The 24786-nt window shown below is 38.9% G+C and overlaps 1 protein-coding gene across 1 annotated transcript; it reads right to left on the bottom strand.

The window, feature by feature from the left end:
• Nucleotides 1-1735: 1735 nt before the first annotated feature.
• Nucleotides 1736-24683, bottom strand: LOC140953297 (chromodomain-helicase-DNA-binding protein 1-like). The gene is made up of 34 exons (XM_073402791.1): nucleotides 24456-24683; nucleotides 22613-22719; nucleotides 22044-22137; nucleotides 20667-20723; nucleotides 20131-20162; nucleotides 19462-19543; nucleotides 18471-18530; nucleotides 17387-17483; nucleotides 16747-16808; nucleotides 16448-16477; nucleotides 15688-15757; nucleotides 15014-15109; nucleotides 14886-14936; nucleotides 14437-14482; nucleotides 14258-14331; nucleotides 13776-13889; nucleotides 13199-13313; nucleotides 12545-12665; nucleotides 11744-11794; nucleotides 11288-11340; nucleotides 11125-11151; nucleotides 10689-10789; nucleotides 9902-9988; nucleotides 7796-7848; nucleotides 7270-7353; nucleotides 7082-7161; nucleotides 6420-6619; nucleotides 6245-6343; nucleotides 5991-6061; nucleotides 5416-5530; nucleotides 4951-5059; nucleotides 3781-4044; nucleotides 2490-2565; nucleotides 1736-2101 (listed from the first exon to the last, which is right to left on the bottom strand). The coding sequence occupies exons 1-34, from the start codon at nucleotides 24666-24668 to the stop codon at nucleotides 1973-1975; spliced, it is 3120 nt and encodes a 1039-aa protein (XP_073258892.1). The 5' UTR covers nucleotides 24669-24683; the 3' UTR covers nucleotides 1736-1972.
• Between the last annotated feature and the right edge of the window lie 103 nt (nucleotides 24684-24786).

Below are 24786 nucleotides of genomic sequence, written 5' to 3'. Positions count from 1 at the left end.
CGATGTGTGACTATCCGGTATGGTTTTCGTGCTGACACCAAATGCTATCCGGTATAGTGTGAACACCTATCCGATATGTGACTATCCAGTATGGTTTTCGTGCTGACACCAAATGCTATCCGGTATAGTGTGAACACCTATCCGATATGTGACTATCCAGTATGGTTTTCGTGCTGACATGAAATGCTATCCGGTATAGTGTGAACACCTATCCGATGTGTGACTATCCGATATGGTTTTCGTGCTGACACCAAATGCTATCCGGTATAGTGTGAACACCTACCCGATATGTGACTATCCAGTATGGTTTTCGTGCTGACATGAAATGCCATCCGGTATAGAGTGAACACCTATCCGATGTGTGACTATCCGATATGGTTTTCGTGCTGACACGAAAAGCTATCCGGTAAAGTGTGAACACCTATCCGATGTGTGACTATCCAGTATGGTTTTCGTGCTGACACGAAATGCTACCCGGTATAGAGTGAACACCTATCCGATGTGTGACTATCCGGTATGGTTTTCGTGCTGACACCAAATGCTATCCGGTATAGTGTGAACACCTATCCGATATGTGACTATCCAGTATGGTTTTCGTGCTGACACCAAATGCTATCCGGTATAGTGTGAACACCTATCCGATATGTGACTATCCAGTATGGTTTTCGTGCTGACACGAAATGCTATCCGGTATAGAGTTAACACCTATCCGATGTGTGACTATCCGGTATGGTTTTCGTGCTGACACCAAATGCTATCCGGTATAGTGTGAACACCTATCCGATATGTGACTATCCAGTATGGTTTTCGTGCTGACACCAAATGCTATCCGGTATAGTGTCAACACCTATCCGATATGTGACTATCCAGTATGGTTTTCGTGCTGACATGAAATGCTATCCGGTATAGAGTGAACACCTATCCGATGTGTGACTATCCGATATGGTTTTCGTGCTGACACGAAAAGCTATCCGGTAAAGTGTGAACACCTATCCGATATGTGACTATCCGGTATGGTTTTCGTGCTGACACCAAATGCTATCCGGTATAGAGTGAACACCTATCCGATATGTGACTATCCAGTATGGTTTTCGTGCTGACACCAAATGCTATCCGGTATAGAGTGAACACCTATCTGATATGTGACTATCCAGTATGGTTTTCGTGCTGACACCAAATGCTATCCGGTATAGAGTGAACACCTATCCGATGTGTGACTATCCGGTATGGTTTTCGTGCTGACACGAAATGCTATCCGGTATAGTGTGAACACCTATCCGATATGTGACTATCCAGTATGGTTTTCGTGCTGACACCAAATGCTATCCGGTATAGAGTGAACACCTATCCGATGTGTGACTATCCGATATGGTTTTCGTGCTGACACCAAATGCTATCCGGTATAGAGTGAACACCTATCTGATATGTGACTATCCAGTATGGTTTTCGTGCTGACACCAAATGCTATCCGGTATAGAGTGAACACCTATCCGATATGTGACTATCCGGTATGGTTTTCGTACTGGCGCAAAAGCCTTGCGGCATAGTGCGAACATAGCCTAAACCTATTGTTTTTTTTTTTTGCCGTTCTCGTTGACGTCGTCGTCGTCGTTGTCGTTGCTAAAGCTCTCTATTAAAGTCGACTGAGAGCTATGGAGAAGGGCTAATGTTAGAAAAACCATAGTTTTGTATAATTATAACGATAACTTTGCTAGAAACCAATTAAGCAAGGCTGGCATCGATGACAGTAGTCTTGTATTTCCCAGTGTGTAGTAGTGGAGGTATGTTTTACTAATAGAAGCATGATTGTCTCCTCTTTGGATGTGTTGACCTGCATTCATCTTAGCCCAGACAAGCCGGTCGGTAGCAAAACTCATACAAATTCCTTGTTTTCTGAGTTGCTTTTATGAGCTCCATGTAACTGCTTAGATTCGTTGGAGTTAAATTGTTCTCTTCCTTCAATCCAGGTTGGTTACCGCTCAGTAGTTTTTACTATTTCATATGGTCTTGTTTCCAGGATACGTCCTTTTCTAAAGCAGCTTTCCAGCCATTTTACGCTGACAATCTTCACTCCAGTGTTCAACTCTGATTGAGAAGGAAACTGCAACAATTACAAATAGAAAAATAGTCAACTCAAACAACTGATCAGAAACCTTAATTACCAGAATGTTATATTCGTCCTTAAGCAAAAATCTAAGCTAAGAACAAAACTGTTACGTTTTCCATACCATAGATAAGCTTGTTACCAGCCTAGGGTCCTACTTTAAATACTGAGCACAGGATAGACAAGTATAGTGAACTTCCTTCCGTTTTAAACAAAATTTTAGACGGCGAGCGATCCCTTTTCAAGCTTGGTAGGACTGGAGAAAGCAAAAGAACTGAAAAGGAAACCGGAGAAAGGCAGGAGGCTCTACTATCTCTCCACCTCTCTTTCTTAACTGATGAAGATATAAAGTAAATAGTCATTGAAAAAGTCATTTAACACTTACGTTATCTTCTTCGTACTCAGTACAAACCACATGTGTTACATCATCATTGGCAAACTGCGACACATCTCCGTTGTAGTTACACAATTGTTAAAGAAACTTTTACTCTGCCCGCTGAAACTCAAAGACCGCAACGATCGACTCTTTAATCAACGTAGCCTAAACTGAAGTGGTAGCGTAATTGTGTGTACGCACATAGTCACAAAAGCTCGTTCGAGCTATCACATACGGGGCTCCTAGTAACTTATTCAGTCTCGAGGCAGTATTCAATCCTGGACATCTGACGTATATTTGCACCCAGTAGGTGCAATGTTCTCACAGAAAGGGAAAGCACTCAATTCAGAAATCATGGGCCAGCAGCTGCTAACATCAGCCAAAACGTAACATCTGACAGTTAGCCAAACTCGTTATTTTAAATCGGCAGTGTCACGGCTGTCCAGTAATGCGTCCGTATTCACGATGGAACCTAGGAAATTAGTTGACAAAATCACCGCCCCGTGTCAAACAAATTTGTCTCCGAGTCCCGAGCATTACATCAAACGTTACAAAGAAAAAAACTGTTAGGCTAACAAGTGTTAAAAAACCACAACTGCAATCTGTTTCAGTCTTCTTTAAGTTTGTCCATCCGTACCTCCTTTCGTATTTTCAGTGTTATTTACACCTTCACTTAACATTTTGAGAGGCTATTTTTATGTTTCACTTAATTTTGCTAAGTAAATCTAGTACAGCTAACTGGAGTAGAATAACATGTTCTTTACTAGCCACTAGCTAGCTGGTAGGTAGGTAGGGAATCTGGGGGAGATACTCAACAAACTTTTATACGGGGAGGCTGCGCCGCGCGGTCTAACCCCTTACCCTTTTATAGACCATTTTTGTCAGAAAATTCAGTTCACCCCTTTCGTAAACCTTTCATTGATAATAGTACTCCTTTCACATCTCTAGTTTAGAAGTTTGCATGCCTTTTAACTGCTGTGAATGCACTGTCTTTTAAATATGAAGAAAACACAAAACAAGACTGACTTTCTCGACTTCGTACATAGCCGTAAAATTCCTGGGCAGGCCTTTCAGGTCATTTTTTTCGCCACCCTTTCATATACTTTAACTGGTAAAATCCCTTCCCTTTCATACCATTTACCTAAAGCCTGATAAAGGAACCCACCCCCATCCCCCCACTAGGGTAGGTATTCAGGCTACCTGTTTTTATTCAGCGACAGATTGAACGAAACAGCTTGTGAAAGGCAGCTTTACAGTTCCAAAAAAGCATAATGTCCCGCCGTCGATTAAAAAAGGATATGCAATTAAATAGCGTGTCAACTTCTTCCTTTGATCTTCTTCGACCTCGTGAAAGAGAGCATTAACGCCAAACATGAAATCAGGAAGTGTAGGTCGGGTACTTGTCAGGTCATCGCCACTTCGATTGTCTTCGTTTGGCTTTTTATTCTTTTCACTGGACTTTCCACTTTTCACGCTGGCAGATTTTGTTTCCCCGTTATTTGATGAAGGTGCTGGTGGCGGACACAGTGTAGAGGAGGAGGATTGCCCCCTGGCAAAGTAGTATCTGAAATCCGGTTAAGAATTAAAGCTCTCGGTGGTGATCTGAAAAATGTCTTATAAAGGTAATTCCCTTGTTTTGCAATGTGCATCACCTACTGCGCATAACATTGAGACAGCAAAGGCGGCGGAGATGTTCACCAATCGCCTGAAGAGAGGAAACAAAGGCCCTTTTCGTAGTCCAAATAGTTTTAATAACGATTGTGATAACACTTCCTGCCTAAAACGGTGTTGGTCTTGGGATTCGCCCTAGTCTCTTTGAGCAAAATGATCATTTGAAGTCGAAATTGTCCCTTGTCTTTTTGTGATGAAACGAGGACGATGACACCCATTTTTATCGGTGCTTTTTCCTCGTTATAGCTACAAGAAAATATGTCTAAAGGGCAAAAAAACCTGGGCAAGGGAATAGCCTTTACTTACAACACCTCAAAATCAGGTTACTGGTTTTTGGCTCTTCTAGCTTTTTTGTCGAAATTAAAATGTCCCTTCAACCGTCAGTCAGGAAACGAAGTGGTTATAAATGAACGCAGCTCTCAAGAAAAGAAACGACACGCAAATAAATGTAAGGCCCTGTTCGCACGTATCCGGGAACCAAAAACGCAAGCTTTCGAAAGCGGTCCCCAGAAGGGAGTTTGTTCAGTTGAAAACGCCAGCTTATTGTTCTCGTGTGGGCAAACGAAAACGGAGGTTTTTTGATACAATGATGTCATACATCACACAGCGTAAGCCATGTTAGGGATGCTATCTTATTTTCATCATTTTAGTGTTTTCGCGTGGACGGGCGAAAACGATTCGAATACGCCACGTGTGAATGCGTACTTTTTTTCGAAAAAGGAGAAAAGAATCTTCGTTTTCAAAAAATTTCCGGATACGTGTGGACGAGACCTAACAGAGTAGGATGAGATAAGGATACATAGATGTTTCAATTCCCTTGGAGGCCAGATACTTTCGTACCAGTCTCTCTGTGCCGTACCAGTTAAAGCTTGGGGTGTTGTAGCCAATCCGCGGAAGATGAACACTGGCTGAAGAGAAATATTCCTGTGTTAGCTCTGACATGTAAGCGTAAAAAGCAACGCTAGTAAAACACGAAATTTGGCGTTTCTTTTTATGCTTAACTGTTTTACTAAATCTTTCGTTACATTATTTCTTTCAGCAGTAAAAAATGGCACGCAAATCCGCGTACTTGTGTCGCACATCAAGTTAATTTTTACCAGTTATGTTTTGTTTTCCCATTTAAATCCATGTGATGCTACCCCAGTTCTGAGAATGAGTTTTATTTGTATGAGAATAAAAAGTTCATTTTCATATCAATGGCTCCGCGCTTAGCCTCACTTTCAAATTGAGCCTTGAGGCAAATCGGAAAGGGCCTATTTATTACCTTTCATTTTCTTTGCGGCAACAGCAACTCTCTGCAGCCCCTGACTCAGTGACGTCAGCAGGATCCCAGAGAGCCTGTTCTTCCGGTCACGTGACTGAGCTACGATCAAAGCCACCTGAGAGAAGAAGAGTAATTTAAAAAATAAATGGGTTCCTGTCTACTACCTGGCAAAACAACAAACTGTCCAGTTCCTTTATGATAGGCGACAAAATTGTTGAGACTGTGGTCAAATACGGTTTATCTTGGAAAGCAAGACAATCTGGACCCTTCCCTCAACTTTTGTTTGGGCTGTTTGTTGTGCGAAACGACACTTTTTAGAGACAGCAAAGAGGCATAGCTTAATTTTCTCATTTTGAAGTGGATAGTGTAGTGAAAACGCGAGAGGTGTCCGTCAAAGAGATTGATGGTCATAAGAGACGGTGGCTATCAATCACACTAACATGACACTGTCACCTTTTGAAAAGCAATCACATTGCAACCAGTTGAAGTTGTTAGATAAGGCTATCACTTATACTCTGTTTCACTCTTATGTTTAAGAGTCTATGAGAAGTAAATAGCTAAAAGGTAAAACGTACATAGTCATGACCATCTTTTCTATTTTCTCGATCATCGACTGGAACAAGATGTGCATCTCCGAGCTTAAGATCTGAAAAAAAGAAAACAACAACCACAAAAAAAACCCAGCTGTCATCACTTTAGTCGTATCAGGGCTGTAGCAGCAAAGCGCTTGGCAAGCCACGAAAAGAGTAGCGGAGCTTTGGCACCTCTGTTACTATGTGTTTGATGCTAATTGCTATTAAAGATGTGCTTGAAACATAACAACACCTACCTTTCATTCTACTGGCCAGCTCGTACTGAGTTTCTGGCTGTAAAGAGCGTCGAGAAAGAGCGGTGAATATACCGCCCTGTCCCCACCTTCCTGAGTCGTCTGAAAGGGACAAGTTCCTAAGTTAGAAGCTAAAAAGCCTTTCTGTATTGCCAATTAACAATGTGACGTCACATACCTACACAATGTACAATAATCGCATCACGGCCGTGAGTGTTGATGGGATGGGTGACGTCACCCCGTACATACTGAATGTCTTTTTGGTCATTTTCCTCCTCTTCCTCAAACAAATCCTTACGCTCATTATCTTCGTCTTCCTCTTCTTCATCCAGAGCAGCGTTAAGGCTAATGTAACTATTGTCCTTCCAAAGTTTCTCCCTTCGAATGAATAGATAAATATTAAAACAACTAGAATAAAAAAAAATACTGTGTCCTTCCAAAGTTTCCCCCTTCGAATGAATAGATAAATAAGTAACTAGAATTAAAAAATAGTGAGATTTCGTCTTTTATCCTGTCTAAAACCTGTCGTTCAATAGAGAGGAGAAGTCGTTATGTCACGTTGCCATGGTTCGGCAAATATGACAGAAAAAAGCGAAGAAAATTGTCATATATCACTTTTCCGTGCATGATTGCACTCAAGAAATAAACGGAAGCCTATTCTTTTCTTCCATCGTTCGACAATGCAAATGGCTGTCTCTCTCAAGAAAGATTGTTGAGATTTAGAAATTTTGCTACCATGGTAACGTGACGTCACACTTCTTTCATCTATTAAAAAAGGCCGTCAAGGCTGATAGGTTTGAAATTTTCTAAACTTCAACAAAATGAACTCTAAAAGCTCACAATCTCCTCTGTCTTTCTCTCTCTTTTCTCAGCTCTTCCCCTTCTTTCAGCTTCGCTCTCTTTACTGCATTTTCTTCTCTCTGAACCAGGAAAGAATTCGTGTTAAAATTCTAGAAACCAAAAGACATACCTAGCGAAATCGAAGGACAAGTAATACCGAAGACGATAGTTTGATTAATACCAGTTACCTTTCTTCTTCGCTCCTCCAGTTCTTCTTGGGTTAATACTTTTCGCTTTCTAGCAGTAAGATCGACGAACTGAGCTGCCGAGGCCTGAAGAGGACAAATTAAGTTAAAGGTCGCCAAGCAAAGAAGAGTTTTTGATGTATAACTGTCGAACCGATCAATAATTCATAAAAAAGAGAAAGAGAAAAAATTTCTACTTCGAAGGACGCCTGTATATCCGTTCCTAATTATCACAACATTTGTGGCATTTTGCAGTAAGCTATTAATAATTTGCTATACACTATTTTCACCCGATATCCAGGCACTTAAAGGGGAGCGAAAAATATAGGCTTCAGTAATCTGTCCGAACCAGGTATAAGAATCTGCATACAGGATGAAACGCTCCACCTTTGTGTTTGAAATATTACTTACTCTACCGCTAGTTGCGGGATTGCAAAGGTACTGCTTAAAAAAAGTGAAAGACGGAACAAGGTCGTGACTTATGTGTTAAAGAAGATAAGGCAAGCACTGTGTATTGCGGCACACTCACCTTTCTTTCGCTACGGAGTAGCCTTTCTTCTGATTGAACTTCACTTAGCATTTCTGCGCAATTGGAAAATGACATAGATTTACAAAGTAAAAACTGGTATAGTGAGTGAGAGTTGAATCAAATTAATTTAACCTTTCCATCATGTACATGTATTTTACTAGCTGCTTGTTAGTAAAATAGAGCGGTAACAGAAAAGGCCGAACCGTAAGACGTTTACTTTTTAATTTCAGTTTATTTCTTGGTGGCCAAGTGGCGCCAGATAACACCTTCACTGGAAATATCTCTAGCCACTATATACTGGTTCAAACGATGGAAAACAGTAAACACTTCTATACCTTTAGAACAACCGAGATCCAATCAGAACATGGGTTATCAATGCTAATAGTATGCGTATCCTTGAAGTAGAATTTTTTAGGGATAGCAGAGCGAACGAAATACTCGAACGCGCATGAAAATAGACCTTATTCACGATACTCACCATCTTTACAGGCGTTTTGGGATTAATGGGATAAAAGCAATGCCACGTAGTATTTCAGCGCGCAAACAAGCGATAAGTTTTACCAATAGGAGCAATCCCGGCCGCGTTTGTTTATTCTGTCAAAATTAGACAACTATTTTAGTCATGCAAAATTTGTAGTTCGAGTTTCGACAAGTTTAAGGTCTTAATTGCTTGCTGTGAGGACATCTACGGTCGCTACTGCATCCAAAAAGAGTAACGATGACCCCTTCCACCCAAAATTTCACTCTACTGTCTTTTAAGGTGATTCCCTGGTTTTGCACTGCGCATCTCTTACTGCGCATAACAAGATGGCCTCCGTAAAAAAGAGCATGTGAAGTAACATTATTAAAATGAAGTTGACCGAAGAGAAACGCTATTGCAATTTTTGCTTGCGGTTGTTTCTTGCCGAGGTGAGACTAAGTGTGGTGGGAATATGCATAACGTAAGCAATACGCGTGTTGCTTTAATAGTTCGACTTCCTCACGGAGAACCTCGATAGTGGATGTTTAATTTGTGCTTATTCACTTTGATTTTCATTTAAACCCTTTCTTTATCACATTGTGTCCTAAATGTGATATCTCGATGTAAATTCTGTAAAAACGGAATTTTAATACTTTCTTCCCCCTTTCGCATATATTCTATTTTGAAACTCGCCCCAGTCCTCTCTCAAAAATCAAGGAATGCATTTGGTGCACGCTTTCTGCAGCTCTACCGCAAAAACGAGTACGGTGACCCCCATTTTTTATTTCATGGTTTTAATAAGGACAGTGCTTCCTTTCGGTGAGAAAAAAATTGGCACCAATCTATGTTCAGTTTTTTGGCAATTTTACTAAATTGTACGGATTGAGCTATCACGTGTCGAATAGCACGTGTCCAATTTAATTCTACTTTGTAGCGTAAAGTAAAAACAAGGGCATTAAAAGGCATTTTTCTGGTACGTAAGTGGATAAACAATACATTAAAGTCAAATTCTGTGCGATACCACATGCATCATTGAAAAAATCCTTCCTTTTTGTCTAGTTTTGGGCTGCGCGCGGTTTTTGTCAAAGGGTCCAAAATAGCCGTATTTGTCAGCATTGTGACGTCAAAACGAGCACGGTGACCCCCAATTTTTATTACCTTTTTATCATCTTCTTGACTTGTTACATCAGTGTACCAAGTTTCATCTACAATCTATGTTAGGTTCTTTAACTAGGGAATCACCTTAAATAAAATGTTCTTAAAACAAACTCGATCGCGATTTCTTGTACTGAGAGATTTTTTTCAGTTGTTTGCCCGCTGAGAAACCACCAGTCCTTAAGCGCGTACAAAGATCGCAGGTATCGTGAATAAAGTCAAATGCCACGCCGAGATAAAGCATGTCACCTTCCTACAGGGTGGCGATTTTCACGCGCGCTCGCGTACTTCACTCGCTCTACAATCCCTGTGGAAAATGAGCGAATGCTTGTAGTCTAGGGTACCCGATATACGCTTATAACACCGTCAACAAAAGCAACGGACAATTGCTAGTCAGCTCATTCAGCGGAGACAAACTTGTATGCAAGCTACTGAAATCACGCATGCGCCTCGCGCTTGACCGCTGTATAGCAGTTATCGTTGTCACTCACCTGCCATAATGTTATCAAAAGCCTGTTGATCTTTGGTGCTTGCGTCTCTTGAGTAGTCATGACCCTCATACACGTACATACTGCTCACTGAATCAACAAAACAAGACAGTAGTGAAAACATTCTTGCTACCCGATATTGTCACAGCCTGATAGGTTCAAGAGTTGAGTTGAACGTACATTCAAGCTTTCTATACCCTCTAACTGTTTCTGTCGAAGAATTATATCTGAATTCATTCCACTTGACCAACACAGGGCAGTCACTGAGATTTCGAGTTTTTGGGTTTATGCAATTAGTAGGTGGGGATTTGAACAGCTACGAAGTTCTTATGGATCTTTTTTCTTTTTGTATTTCATGGAAGTAGCCGGTAGTCTGCTACACAGCCGTTTTTAGCGTCGTCACGCTAAAAACGGCTGTGTAGCAGACCAAGTAGCCAAGGTGTCTTACTCGGGATATCTCCAGCCCCGGCCCTTACTGTCTTCCCTGCAAACATAGCAATAGGTTTCGAAAGTTCGTGTTATAAAGGTACTCTTGAGAGGAAACTAACCTCACGAAAAACACCACAGCTCCTCACTTCCATCCGCCATACATATTTTGTGGTACAATTTTATCTTCGATTTCTCTGATCATTTCCTTTGTTTAACTCATTATCTTACACAAGCCAAGCCCAAAAAAAAGACAACGTACGGCCCAATAACCACATACAACACAGGCGATGATAAACTGAAGGAGCACAAGCTAATTAGGCTGCACACTGCTTTAACTTTTCAATATATGAAATTTGTTCACCATTTTCGTCTTCATCTGTCTCCATACACGAAGCGATGTCGTCATTATCATCTTTGGCCTCTTCAAGAATCCATTCATTATTACAACTTCCTCCTAAGATCCTTACAGATGGTAAAAGAATACAAAGTTGTTGTTCAGACAATGAGCAAGAACTAAACAAAAACCTTAAGGCCCATTCACACAACATCACATTTTAAAACTGAATATGAATTCAGCAACAAAGAATTGAAGGACTGACTTTTATGTAAGATTCACGTGTGGGCTTTAAGTTGTGCTTTTTAGTATTTGCGTTGAATTTGTAGTCGACAGAAATAAGCGTGGAGCCCTTACACGCTTCAGCAATTACGAAGACAGACAATTCCCCCGACCCCCGGTCCCCATAAAAGATAAAACGAAACAACCACTACACTGATCATACAATGAAATGGAAACGTACTTTTCTAAGTCTTTCTCTGTAACAGTGCTGTTGATAAAAGAAAGATGATTCAATGTTAGTACATTGAAAAATATAACTTACATTAGATATTTCTAAATTGTGATGATATTTATTAAGTGTATGAATGAAATACAATGGCAAATTAATTCTTATGTTTGCTCACCTGTTCTCGGACTCAAATAACTTGTCCAAGCCAAATTTAAGCAAGTCTGCTAGCTAGTGATTTCATATAAAAAAGAAAATCAGCGTTTTGATCCTTCATTTGTGTCATGATCCTTGAATCACTTCAGACGTCATGACTATTAAGTTATAGATCACTTTAGTTGATACATAACGAGCAAAGGTGAAGAGACCTTCCTTTCTTTTGCAAACATGGGGATAATTTCGTGAAAAGGGCCACAAATAGAAATACATTGAAAATAAACCAAGTTCTTTTGAAACGAAGCGCGTTAATTTAAGGTTCGCTGTAGAAGAACATTGGTTTCCATCAAAACTACTTGTCAAAAAAAAAAACAGCAAAGAAAAGAACTTAAAACAGGAAAACAGGAAAGAAGTTAACGGTCCAATAAAACGGAACTGAAGGGAATTAAAGCGGCTTACACATCCACGTGCTCTTTACCTGCGTTGGAGTCTCAGCAATTTGATTGACAGCCGATACACTTCCTGAAAACTGTAAGGAATCGTCAAACAAAGTATTAGCTAGCAAGAACTCCTAACGCCATAGGTGCGGCTAGACCTCTATATCGGTGGGCAGATTCATGAGGGTGGCATATTGCTTTAATATTTCAAGGGAACACAAACTACTGCATTACTTCTTCGAGTTGGTTGAAAAAGTATAAGTTTGCTTGAAGAGCCGAAAGAAACCGTGAGTATATGGTACCGTGTAAGGTTTCAGGAGCACTTCAACAAAGCAAAACTTCACATCAGCTCGTTTGGGTTCACCAAATTGGAACAGTTACTGGGGCTGGGACGATAAAACCTGCGCGATAAAATACTTGGAATTCGGAAATAAAACACATAATTTTAGAGAAACCTTATTAAGATCCTGTTCCAAGATAACTGTCAAGCTTGAATTACTTTATCAGATGTTAGAAATCATTTTAACGCATGGGTACGTCGAATTTCAATTTGTAAAAGTACCTTGATGTTGTTGTTTTAGTCATAGTATGTAAGCTTAGTTTATTCTACCACCCTAGGCTGTTATTATTCAAATAATGTTTTCAATTTTATTGTAACTGAAGAAGATGCTAAACAAGACTACGCAATTGTTTCCAAACCAGCCAATCAAAAACGAAAACAAACAAAAAACATCCATGTATGGGAACTTCTTTACCACTCCATCACCGCTAAGGGAAAATACAAACAAACCGCTTCCGTTCTATTCGATTATTTTTTGGTGCGGTTAAAATAGTTAATCCCGTAGAATCCTAACCTTTCCGCCTTCTATCACTGTATTTGTCAGTTTTAACTTTGCATCTGCTCTCTTCAGCACAATTTCCTCCACTGTACTTCTACCAACGAGGCGAATGATTTTCACTGGTCTGATAAACAAGATAAATAGAACATTATCGTTGTATGTGACGCTAAAGTGACCCGTAATTTCAAAGCTTCATATCAACCATCTCATAAGAAAAAAAAATTAAATTGTATTTATTCCTTCAGCGTTTTTACTAGCTAAATGTATCGGCTATTTTAGAACACAGTCTGCCAAACAGAAATTGCCGGTAAGCGTGTGGCTACGACCACTTCACCGAAGCATACAAGAGCTTCAAATGTAGCTTGTTTCCCCAGGTTTTCTTGGATCATTATCATTTCTGGGAAACTGTCCACCTACCCCTTCCCTAAGCCAACATTAACACTCACTCCCCACTTAGGGCAAAATGTTGGCTTAGGGGAGGGGTAGGTGGGCAGTTTCCCAGAAACATGTAATGATCCGTTTTTTTATATCCCCCGAGTGCCATCTCAGGTGTACGAAACAAACTAGCCTGTTCCAGGCTCCGAGATAGTCGGGCCCGCGGAATTGAGAAAGCGCGACAAACAGACACTGTCATGGGAGTGAGGCTGCTTTCACTACCTTGTTTGACCAATACGATGGGCCCGCGCTGCCGCCTGCAGGTCATTCTGCGGGTTGAAGTCGCTATCTACAAAGATGACGGTGTCCGCAGACATCAAGTTTAAACCCTGACCACCTACAGAAAGAAAAAAGGAAAAGCTGCGCTCAGGACTTCGTTCGCAGTTAAATAAATCTAAGGGACTGTAAGTACATGTACCAGTCTCCTTCATTCAATACACTGTCTGAGAGCAATGGTGCCTTAACACGACTCCACTACGATGTTTGTCTATCTCGGGGTTACCAAAGCAGTATGTCGCAGGAACTATTTATACACGTTGTTTGAGGGACAAGGGCAAGCATAATTTCTCGTCGCAAGAAATCACACGATTCAGCGCCAGGCCAAGAATCGGTCCACGTGACCTAATGAGGGTGAGTTAACCATTTCGCAACCACGCCTCTGTGGTCTAGACTACAGCGATTTGCAGTCTAGAATGCGAATATGCCAGTCACCAGTTTTAGGGGAAATTAACTGTACGATTCGCGAGGTTCCCTTGATACATGATAGCTATGAGCGCGCACTTTATGCTCAAGAACATACCTGCACGCGTACTCAAGAGAAATATAAAGGTTTCTTCTGTTTCATTGAAGTTCTGAATAGCTAGAAATCGCTCCTCTCCTCTGACTGAGCCATCTAATCGCTCATAAGAATATCCTGTAACAGGAAAAAACATAAGAGGCCGAAATGAAGTTCTACACTCCATGTGTGTAGCTCTTTTTAAGCAAACGGGAAAAAGGTCAAAGCCTGCTGTAGAAAACTAGTAGACTACGCGTAGTCTCGCATCGGTTCTCGAAGATAGCACACGTGAGCCAGCCTCTGTGATAGTACCACAGTACGATACTTGTAAAATTATAGTGTTTGTATGGGGTAAAATCGAATCGCACTGTAGTGCTATCACAGAGCCTTGGAAGATAGTAGGGCGAGCGCGCCGCGTAGCGTCCTGGTTAGCATATTTAGAAGGTCGGGAAGTATGATACACGCATAAACAGGTTATTATTGTTGGAAATACGTACTTTAATTACCTCTGTAACCAAGATAATCCTGAATGATATCTAACATTCTTGTCATTTGAGAGAACATCAAAACTTTGTGTCCCCTGAAGATGTAAAAAAGAGGAATGCATAGTTTCCTTCAGTTTCCTTCTTGTGACGAATTCCAAGAAGCACGGTAAACAATTCTTTTTCCTGGATTTGTTGCTTACCTTGTCTTGAGGAAAATCAGTAGTTGGTCAATAACTTGGAGCTTTCCTGAAGAAAAAATATCAATAGGCTTATGAACAGGTGACTTTTCACAAGCATTTTTACATTTTTCACTGTCACAGTTGACACCTATTCCCTTTTCACTTTTCAGTAGTGTCACAACTCAGTCTTTAAAACCACTAATTTTATTGTCCTCCTTTCACATACCCGTGTACGGCTGGACAAACATTAATTGGAATTAAACCTGAATTCTATGTTAATGGCGGATAAACAAGCAGCTTTTTCATTTCAGTCGCTTTAATATGAGAAGTACATAAATGTTTTGCTGAAAAGAGAGGACTTTAAAATGAAGAGGTTAGCTTAAACTTGATTCAGCATAATACAAGAGAAAACTGAGATAGAGCAGTCAGAGAAAGTAATTAAACTATGTAAGTTCACAAATATTAATTACCACTAGCATCAACAAGATGTTCACCAAGTTGAAATGGCTCAGGTTCCACTCCTAAAGAGCAAAATCAAAGCAAAGTTAGGGAAGACTTGATTACTGTATTCTGGAATACAGACCATCAACAAATTTACCGTCAAACAGATATGGATGGTTGACACATTTTCTTAACTGGGTCAAAATATTCATCAGTCTGGTTTTACTGGTTCCTCCAGGAGAATTAAACGCGTCTAGGAAAAGGTAAAAACAGACATTAGAAAACAATCATCTTTATACACTCCAAACAGACTACATCTCTCCTACTTTAAAACTTAAACTAAACCGCCTTTGAAAGTGTCACTAAACTCACTGGAAGTGAACTAAACTACTTATAGAAGAAAAAGAGATCGCACAAAAAACTGTTCTAGGTGCCACATGTGAAGTAAAATCACCACGGAAAAACTTTGCGCTTTTTCTTTGTTTGGCATGAGTATGCCCTACATACGTAACGGCCTGAAATCGTGTTAAACCTTCTCCAGGAATTCCCCTACTTTGCGTGAGTAATACTTATAAAAACAATGTTTACTGAATGATTATGCAAAATCTGATTTCAATAAGAAGTTATTCAAACGCTGATAAACCTTCTACAATTAACAGTCACTGTGAGTAACTGGAAAGATACAAATGGAAATTTCCAAACAAACTGTACGAAAAACACTTAAATTAGAAACGGAGAACCGACATTAAGAACACCATATTATTAACAATCATCACAAGTTATTTAGCGTGTCACAACTTTTCAGTTTAAGAAAAGCGAGGCCAAGCCTACCTAAATCTTTCGTCAAGATGGCCTTGTAATATTTTTTTTGTAATTCTGACATGCCAGTGTAGAGAAGAACCTGTTTAACAAAGAAAAAAGGCACACAAATAATTGAAAGAAATTAGGTCAGGGAAACTACACATCCGCAAGCACGGTACTACATTATTTCTGCAGTCATTGTTAAAATAATTATGAAGAGTGACACTCCAGCAATTTAAAGGAACCACAAAAAGTGTCTCTAGGAGACTGAACACAGATCACTGAGGGGGGGGGGGGGGGTGGGGATGGGGGGTAGGGCCATGAATTTGGCAGACTAGCTTTCACCCTTTACTGATCGTACTACGTGAAAATTAACTTTGCAAGACATCAACACAACACCGAAAGAACCAAAAGCAAAGCGGGGTCGAATTCAGTGTGTCTACTCAGTGTATATTTTTGCTGGTCAGGTATTTTATAGATCCCACGTTTTACGGCATATTCGTTTGCGGTCCTTTGCAGTTTAAATGTCAATTTTTGACCCTTATTCTGCCAATAAGGTGGCATTTTCAATCAAGAGCAGTTTAAAGATCAGGGATTGGCTTGGAAGACGTTTTTCCATTTATCGTCGTATTCACGAGATTAATGACATGCACGCATAATAAAGTACATTCAAACGACTTTGAACAGTGCGCAGAATCTACATAAGTAGTGCTTTCAAGCAAGAATAGGAGTAAAACTAATTAAACATGAAGGGAATTGTGAACGTAAGTTTATTAATTAACACTATTACCTCACTCTTCTTTGGTAAATGTGCCATGACCTGCAATAAATTATAGAAAAATAACAGAAACCATAAAAACAGTAATAATTTATGGTTTTAAAAGCACAATTGGGGCCTGGCCAATGCCAGAATTTTGCACGCACCAATTTACATGTACAGTGTGCTTATGTCAGTATTAATGTTAAGACATAACTAAAAATCTTTTACAGATTTCGTAGTTGCCAAAATAATGTTAAAACAGAAGTACCCATGTCACTTATACACAAAAAGGATTTAATATTATTTATTACTGTGAAATGATATCTGACCTCTGACTTGACACGCCTTAACAAAAATGGTGACAAAAGATTTTGCAACTCCACATTTTTTTCTGAAACAAATAACCAAAAAGATACAATAACTATTAGTGAAGCAAACAGTAGTGATACAGTTATAATCCCATGATCAAACAGAAAACTTCGAAATACACTTTACTTGCATCATACTCAAATTTAGCAATCTTAATAACTTTCTTTAGAAGAACTTTAAAGCAGTGGCAGATCCAGACCTTCAGATAAGGGAGGGGGGCAGTCATCCAGACCCTGAGATAGGCAGGGTCTCAAAAAAAAATTCCAGGCCCTTCAGGCCTCAATTTGGTCTAAAAATAACGGGGGGCCCTCCCATGGATACGCCACTGTAAAGTAAATGCCTGATATCAAAACTTGTTAGCCAGTGAATGTGGATATACATGTATTTCCAGCTTGAGGTTGGAGGGAAGAAGCACTTCCCTGTGAAAATGACAGGGGGTGCTCATTGTACCTTTCAGGGATGAACCCTTTAAGCCCCATTATTATTCAGAAAAGACTAATGGAATACAGGAATTGATTGCTACCTGGGAAGTGGGATTCACCAAAATTCCAGCAGGGATGCAGGTTTCAGAAAAACTAATATAAGACTCTCATCTCTCACCTGTAGAATCATCAACATCTGTGAACCTTTCCTCAAATTCATCAATAGCATCAAGAGAAAAAATACCAGGGCTTACAAATGAGAGCAGTGAATACAGCTAAAAGTTGACATCACAGGGAAAGTTAGTGATGAGCTTTGCCCTTTCTGTAAAACTTGAGACTTGCAGTGTGTATTCCCAATATCAGAGGTGGACCAGAGACTTGAGGTCATATTAACAGCCAATACAGAATAAACTTAAACCATACCTATTTTGGGGGAATCTAGACGTAAATGTAATTGACTGAAATTTTGTAAGACCATCCTCTTCTGCGGCCTTATAATATAGAACAAACAGTATTTTATTTAGCGCTGTCCATGTTAGGCAGGACATGCACTGGAAAATAAAAATCAGCTGTGGTCACACCAAGAAAGTTGCTGGAAGTTGATTTTTGAGAAACCTAGTAAAAAATTCTTCAAAACTTAGCCTTTTTAAACAAGTTTAACAGAGCTACAATGTAATTTTAATGAGTGGCCTGACATAAAGTGTGCTAGGGAAAAACAGAACATGCCTTGGCTACAATGTTAACATTAAGCTTTAGAAGTACAGCTGTAACTTTTTAAAATGTAGTGCTAATGTTTGCATAGTACTGACAGCTAATTAAAATACTGTACACTCTCTAAAGCATGAGGGCAAATGATCAACTGATTAATAGCATTAACCCAAACCTGGTTAAGAAAAAGTATTGTTTTTGCATTGCATAACCTGGATAAAACTCATTTTTAAGACCCAAATTAAAATACACAGTCACAATAAAATTCACTGCTTTTGAAAAACACAGTTAATTTTAATATGATTATTGGTAATAACATGTTTACTACAAGAACCTGTGTTGCCACAGCCATTATCTGTGGCTTTAAAGTAAAAAATCTGTAAAAAAAAATAATTAAATTAAATCTGTAATCCTCTAAGTGAAATTAGGCCGGTATGGTAAGAAGAGAACTGATAATTAAAGCCATAATTATTGTGATACTTTGTGTAGACAAGAGATACAAGAAAGATGAAATAGAAAAGAATCATTAATTAATTTTGTGATTGACATGTTACCTCTTTAAGATTATTTTGGATTGGTGTTCCTGTTAGCAGTACAACAAAGTCCTTGTCAAACTAAAAGACAATTAATAAATGGCTAAATAAATAAATAAAATTAATAAATAAATACAGTACATAAAAATGCAGGTTTACTTAGAGAATTATTCAAGCTATAAAAAAATCATCAAGCTTGGATGAAATAAATTAACATTCCTCTTTCTTCAGTAAACAAATTTTTTTAAAAAAAAAGTTTACACTTCACAAAATCAAGTTGCAGTACTGCATGCATGCAAAGGGAGAACAAACACATTCACATTCACTAGAACAGTCAACTTCTGTTATTGGGGACACTCTTGAGACTGAAAGTTAGAGTCCATATCAGCTAGAGTTTGTACATAGGAGCAGGAGTTTCAGTCATAATAAATTATGTCAGTTTTAAAGTCAGATGTTTGAAATTTACAGTGGATATTAGCTGGGGATTTAGTTGCTATCCATAGTATCAGTGTATCTGTAACAGTGAGGTGTTGCAAGCTGAGATTTGACTGTATACTGAAATGTTAAGTCACTTGTTTACATTCCAGAGAAAAAAAATCAGTAAGCTAAGGTTCAAAATGAGAGGAGGATGAATTCGTCCCTAAAGTTACCAGCATTGAATTACTAATAATATTATTAGTAACAAAACAATCACTATCAAAAACTAATGAAAAACTTCAACAGCAAAAACCCATGCCATGAGTAATAGGAACTGCTTTTTCCAAAGTTAGCCCCCACCCCCTACCCCCCCAAAATTAAATTGCTACTGGCGAATTCAGTGGTATTCAGCCTATTCCATATTTTATAAATTAATCAGCACACTGGTGTGTTTACTTAGTATTTATTGGTAGATCACATACAAACACCTGGCTACTGAACAGGTAAATGACATCTTCAATATTATTCACTCTATTAACTCAAGTAAGGAACATTTGACTGATACAGAAAAATTAAAAAATCACATCAGACCAACCTGGGATAGTTCTTGATAAAGAGCAGACCTGCAGTTTTTTAATCTATGAGCCTCATCTACTATCATCACTTTCCAGTGAAATCTGCAAACATGATGGAAAAGGGCTACATATGAATTATTAGGGAGCTTAAGCAAGGATGGCAGCATGAGTGGCAGTGAAAACGTCTTTTAAACAGTGAATTCATGCTGTTTGAAAGTTCATGGGTCTTATCTCATGGCATTCAGTTTGTCAAATGTTTGTGAATTTTTCTGGAAATATTGAATTCTTAAGGACTGTATCTAAGTTCATGCAACAACGGCAAAGAAATGTACAAAACAGTATGAAGCATATGCAAAGTTGCTGTTTTGATTATCTAAACCTATTGCTTTTTCACTGTTCTCTTTGATGTCGTTGTTGTTGCTTAAGCTCCCTACACTGTATTCAATACCTAGTGGTATAAACTACACCGAAACTACAATAACTGCAAGATATACCACTGTACATGTGGTTAGAATCCACTCTCAGGTTAAAGCTGAATTTCCTTTGTCTATCATGAAAAAAATTAGGAGCTAGCTGGAAACAAGGGAAATTCTAAGGAGGTTATAATTACAGGCTTAACCTGAGAATGTATTTTACCCAGAAAATACATGTTCACAGTCAAAAGACTATGTACCTCACAATATACTCACTTTGAAAGAAAATCTGCTTCCCGTAAGCACATCTATCAATATAAAGGTTAAACAATGCATTAATTTTTCAATCTGTTTATATACAATTTAAAATATAATAAAAAAATAATAATAACAGTACAAGTATTAAAATAGGCAGCAATAGATTGGATTGAATGCAATGTTTCTAGTGATGAAGCTCTGTGGGGGTACATATGGGAAAGTTGTTGTCCTTTTCCAATCACGTCGAGTCAGTGGGACATACTCTACTCGGAAAAATTCAATACTGGGGATCCTGAAAACTACCCACGGGGTTCAGTTTACTTTCAGTCAAACCTCTAAAAGAATTTTGGTCACAAGGATGGCATTCTTATAATACCTTTATGCTTGTTTTTGTAAACAAAAGTGTAAAGGAACATATACATGTTTGACAGATTTATTGTCCTATACGAAGAATAAAATAATTATTATTTTATGTGACAATAGCCAGGAACTTTCACTACTCAAAATTTAAAGCTTCAGGAAGGCCCCCTGGTTTTAGCACATCAAAATTTTACCTCATATGTTGTCAGGAGCACACTAAATGAAAAAGAGGCATTTTTGTATCCTGAACTCTGAAATAAAATATTATAATTATAATGAATCAGATATTTTTATCTTCAACATGAAATGCCTGAAAAAAAATCTAGTTTAAGTACAGCTCTCCAAAGTAGAAAAAAACCAGGCGATGATACCTTTACTTTGAATGGTTGGTTAATATTTTAAAGTATTAAATATTAAAACATGGCTGGTTCCACGAGTAGACAGCCTGAGAAAACAGCCAACATTTGGCGATGCTTCCACTGGTTTCCCCTCCAAATGACATTTGAGAAATGAGCGCAGAAATTCCATACTGATGAAGCGTCGCTATCCAGATCTGGGTGGTGCTTCAGATTGGTCGTGCTGGGTGGAAAATTTGATTCAGTCAGTGAGAGGCACTACCCAGATCTGGTTAGTGACACATCGTCAGTATGGAATTTCTGTGCTCGTTTCTCAAACGTCATTTGGAGGGGAAACCAGTGGTGGTGTTGCCAAGTGTCATTTCACGGGGAAACCAATGGTGGCGTCGTGAAATGTTGGCTGTTTTCTCAGGCTAATGAGCAGGCAAAGAGCGAGAATGAACAGAACCATGTACTCTGATTTGCTAATGGGCCTGTCTTGAAAAAAGGTAAAAACAGCGTGGTGTTAAAGTTTGTTAAGGTTTGAGCAACATCAAAGCTCATCATTAATGATCTTCTTGAGAGTGCTTCAAACCCGCACATGTGATAATGAGCTCATTTTTAGTCTTTGCAGGGTTCTTTGATCTTGCAAAACTTACGAATCTTCAGTTTTATGATGTTCAAAGCACCTACAGATCTCTACTATATTACCGTGTTTCCTTGAATAAGTGCCAATGCCCTAATAAGCACCCTTCCCCAATAAGCCCCCACCCCCTGGCCATAATATCAAATAAGGGCCTCCCTCCCTCCCCCTCACTTTCTCACATAGTAGGGATATAAGGAAGACCAGCGTCTATTGTCACTTTATTTTCAACCTTTTGGGCTTCAACTTCAGCAGAATCAGTAAAATTGAATAGCTTCTCTCCCTTTAAGTCACTTCCAGTTATTTCCATATCCATGTGAATGCAGAGTTCCTTCATATGTAAGTGCGTTATCCCTTCTTTCAATTTTTGTCCTGATGCCGCACTCTTGGTAAATGCTGGAAACTTCCCAGGAACAACCAGACCATTCTCTAGTTCATTTAAAAGACAATGTAATAAGCGCCCTCCTTCGAATAAGCGCCCATCATTTTAGCTGAAATATGAAATAAGTGCCTCAGCACTTATTCAAGGAAATTTGGTATCTCTAAGGATGTAAAAAATCTCTTGTAAATTTTAAGTCTAAGAACTTGTGTACCTGAGACTTTGTAAAGTCTCTTATTGATTCCTTCAGCTCTTGTCTTTCATCCTTATCACCAATGAAACTGAGAACATTTTGCTTTGTTGTAAACCTACAAAATAGAGAAAATTGTGATTAGTCCAAAGACACCTAGTTGCTACAATAGTCCAGTTTCGAATTCATCACAGCCACTGAATAAAAGTGCTGAAGACTCATTTGTATAGGGTTAGCCTCAACCTAAAGTAAAAAAATCACAAACACTGGCAAGAATTTGAGTTTAAAATAATAGACGAAGTTGTACACAGGTCTTCTTCTGACTGGAATTTGTGAATATATTTACCTTAGGTTGAGGCTATTTACACTGTATAAATGAGTCTTCAATGTTTCTATTCACTCATTTTCTCACTGACAATGGCAACAATACTTCAGATCAAAACCCATGAGTGATGACATGTTCTTTTTCTGATAGACCTACTCATAATATATAAACACCGTTGCCAGATAAATGCTTCTCTACAGTATGTGGTTTTAACAACCTGATACAAATATTATAAAAAAGTAATCTTTCATTTAGACAACATTTGTACCTTGAAAGTTCAGTTTTCCAGTTTTGTAGAACAGATAGTGGGCAAACTATCAGGAATGGTCCTGGACAATTCTCAGCTCCTTGAAGATTGACCAAGAAGGCAATGGTCTATACATAATTTGCAGAAAGAGTAAAATTTTTTTTTCACAGCTTTATTGGGTGCTCCTCTAGTGAATACAATATAAATTTGTAATACAACACACACACACACACACACACAAAAAAAAAAAGAAGCAAAAACCCAAAAGGGGTAGGTGCAACGGGACTAACGTCCCATGCGAGGCACCGCCCCTAAATAAATAATAGACTCTAACCATAAAAAGTAAATCGATACAAAATATAAATTAAATTTATAAATCAAACTTCTGTGCATGTTATGGTAAGAACTTTTGGTTTGATTTTTCTGTTATTTTAGAATCTAGCTGTGACTCTACAACCAAGGAAACTAAATTAAATAAGACTACATGATGAACCACTTGATGGCTAAAGCATATCACAATAAGAATTAGTCTATTATGTATCAAACAAATAAAATTAACATATTCACATCCCTACCAAATTATTAACCTTAGGCATACCCCAATATACGTAACAACAATGGTTATTATTAATTCAAAATATCTCTCTGTTTTTGATTGGTTTAAATCCCCCTCCTAATATTATTGTTCATAACCAGCTAGTATTGACTAAATAAACTGGAAAAAGTTTGTCTTTATCCATAAAAGTGACTCACTTTTACGACATAAGTGACATTATGATTATTAAACCCAGCAAGACTGATACTTCTCCAGCATGTATGACCAGATAAGACTCTTTTTGAGCCCTTTAATCTTTTGAGGCATGAGGGTAAGTCTGTTTAAAGAATGGAAAGGTCGAGTGGAACAGCTGATCAGCTGTCTAGAACCTTCTGGGATGGTCAATTTTTTACAAAACTTCCCCCCAACACCGCCCCTGTGAATGAGCAGATTCCTACTACCTCAAATTTTTGTCAGAACCCTTTGAAACAACCTTTCCTAATCCATAATTTTCTGTCGGTCCCTTTGAGAGGGGGGTGAATAGGGGTACCGCAAAATTCTGAAAATAAGCCCTTCCATGTATAAGCCCCTCCAAATATAACCCCCCCGGGGGCTTGTACTTGGAAAATTGCCCTCAAATACAAGGTAAAACAAAGCAAAAATGGTAAATTTACTTCCAACTATAAGGCTAGCCCAATCAATTTTATATTTTTCGATTTTTCCTTCCGTAGATAAGCCCCTCCGAATATAAGCCCCTCCAAAAATAAGCCCAAAGCTCAAAAAGGGCCTTAGAAAAATATAAGCCCCGGGGCTTATTTTCGGAATTTTATGGTATGCAAATCCGCCGATCCGTTATGATATATTAACCAAATCCGCCCTTCCATTTTCGCCCTGAATCCGAAATCCGGGCAAAATATTTTAATTAGTATGCAAAGTCCAAAATCCGGGCCCAAAAAATAGATGAATCTGCAATCCGCTACAATTGCAGGATCCGGAAATCCGTTAAAATATCGCTTTGAATGCAAAATCCGGGCAAAAATAGTTTCAAAATCCGCCGATCCGTTCGCCTATTCACCCCCCTCCTTTGAAAACAGATTCCTACTAGTTATCTGCCGAGGATACTCATCCATAGGGGGCGATCGGAATATAAAAAAGGAAAGTCCGCGCGCATCTTTACACTCTTGATCAGTTGCATTACCTCTGGAAACAGCTGGATTCCCAGCTGGGAAATTGCAAGATGAAACAACTGCGTCATTGATTAAGCCATTTTTTTCTGGTGCTCAGATCCAAAAGGAAATTCCTTTAACTTTTCGTTATGAATTCTCTCACCTGTATAGTTTTTCCAAGCCCCATTTCATCTCCAAGAATGCATCCATGGCCACTTTTGAAACAACACTTCATCCACAAAACGCCATCCAGCTGGTACTTGCGTAAATGAATGCCTTGCAATCCATCCTCCTCCAAACTCTTTTGAGACAGGCTAACCTCAAAATCAACTTTTCTATGGCGCAGTTCTTTTAATCTTCTTGCGATCGTCAACATTATATATTCCCGCGCTGTGTTTTGGGTTGACAATACAAAAACAACCAGGCGTTTTCGGGCGCGCACCGTGTAAGACTGGTGCCAGTATGTGACTTCCCATCGTTCCATGCGGGGAGAA

The sequence above is a fragment of the Porites lutea genome, chromosome 11 (assembly GCF_958299795.1).
Source record: "Porites lutea chromosome 11, jaPorLute2.1, whole genome shotgun sequence".
Taxonomy (NCBI): domain Eukaryota; kingdom Metazoa; phylum Cnidaria; class Anthozoa; order Scleractinia; family Poritidae; genus Porites; species Porites lutea.
Note: the sequence above shows the minus strand (reverse complement) of the source record. Positions and strands in the feature narration are given on the sequence as shown.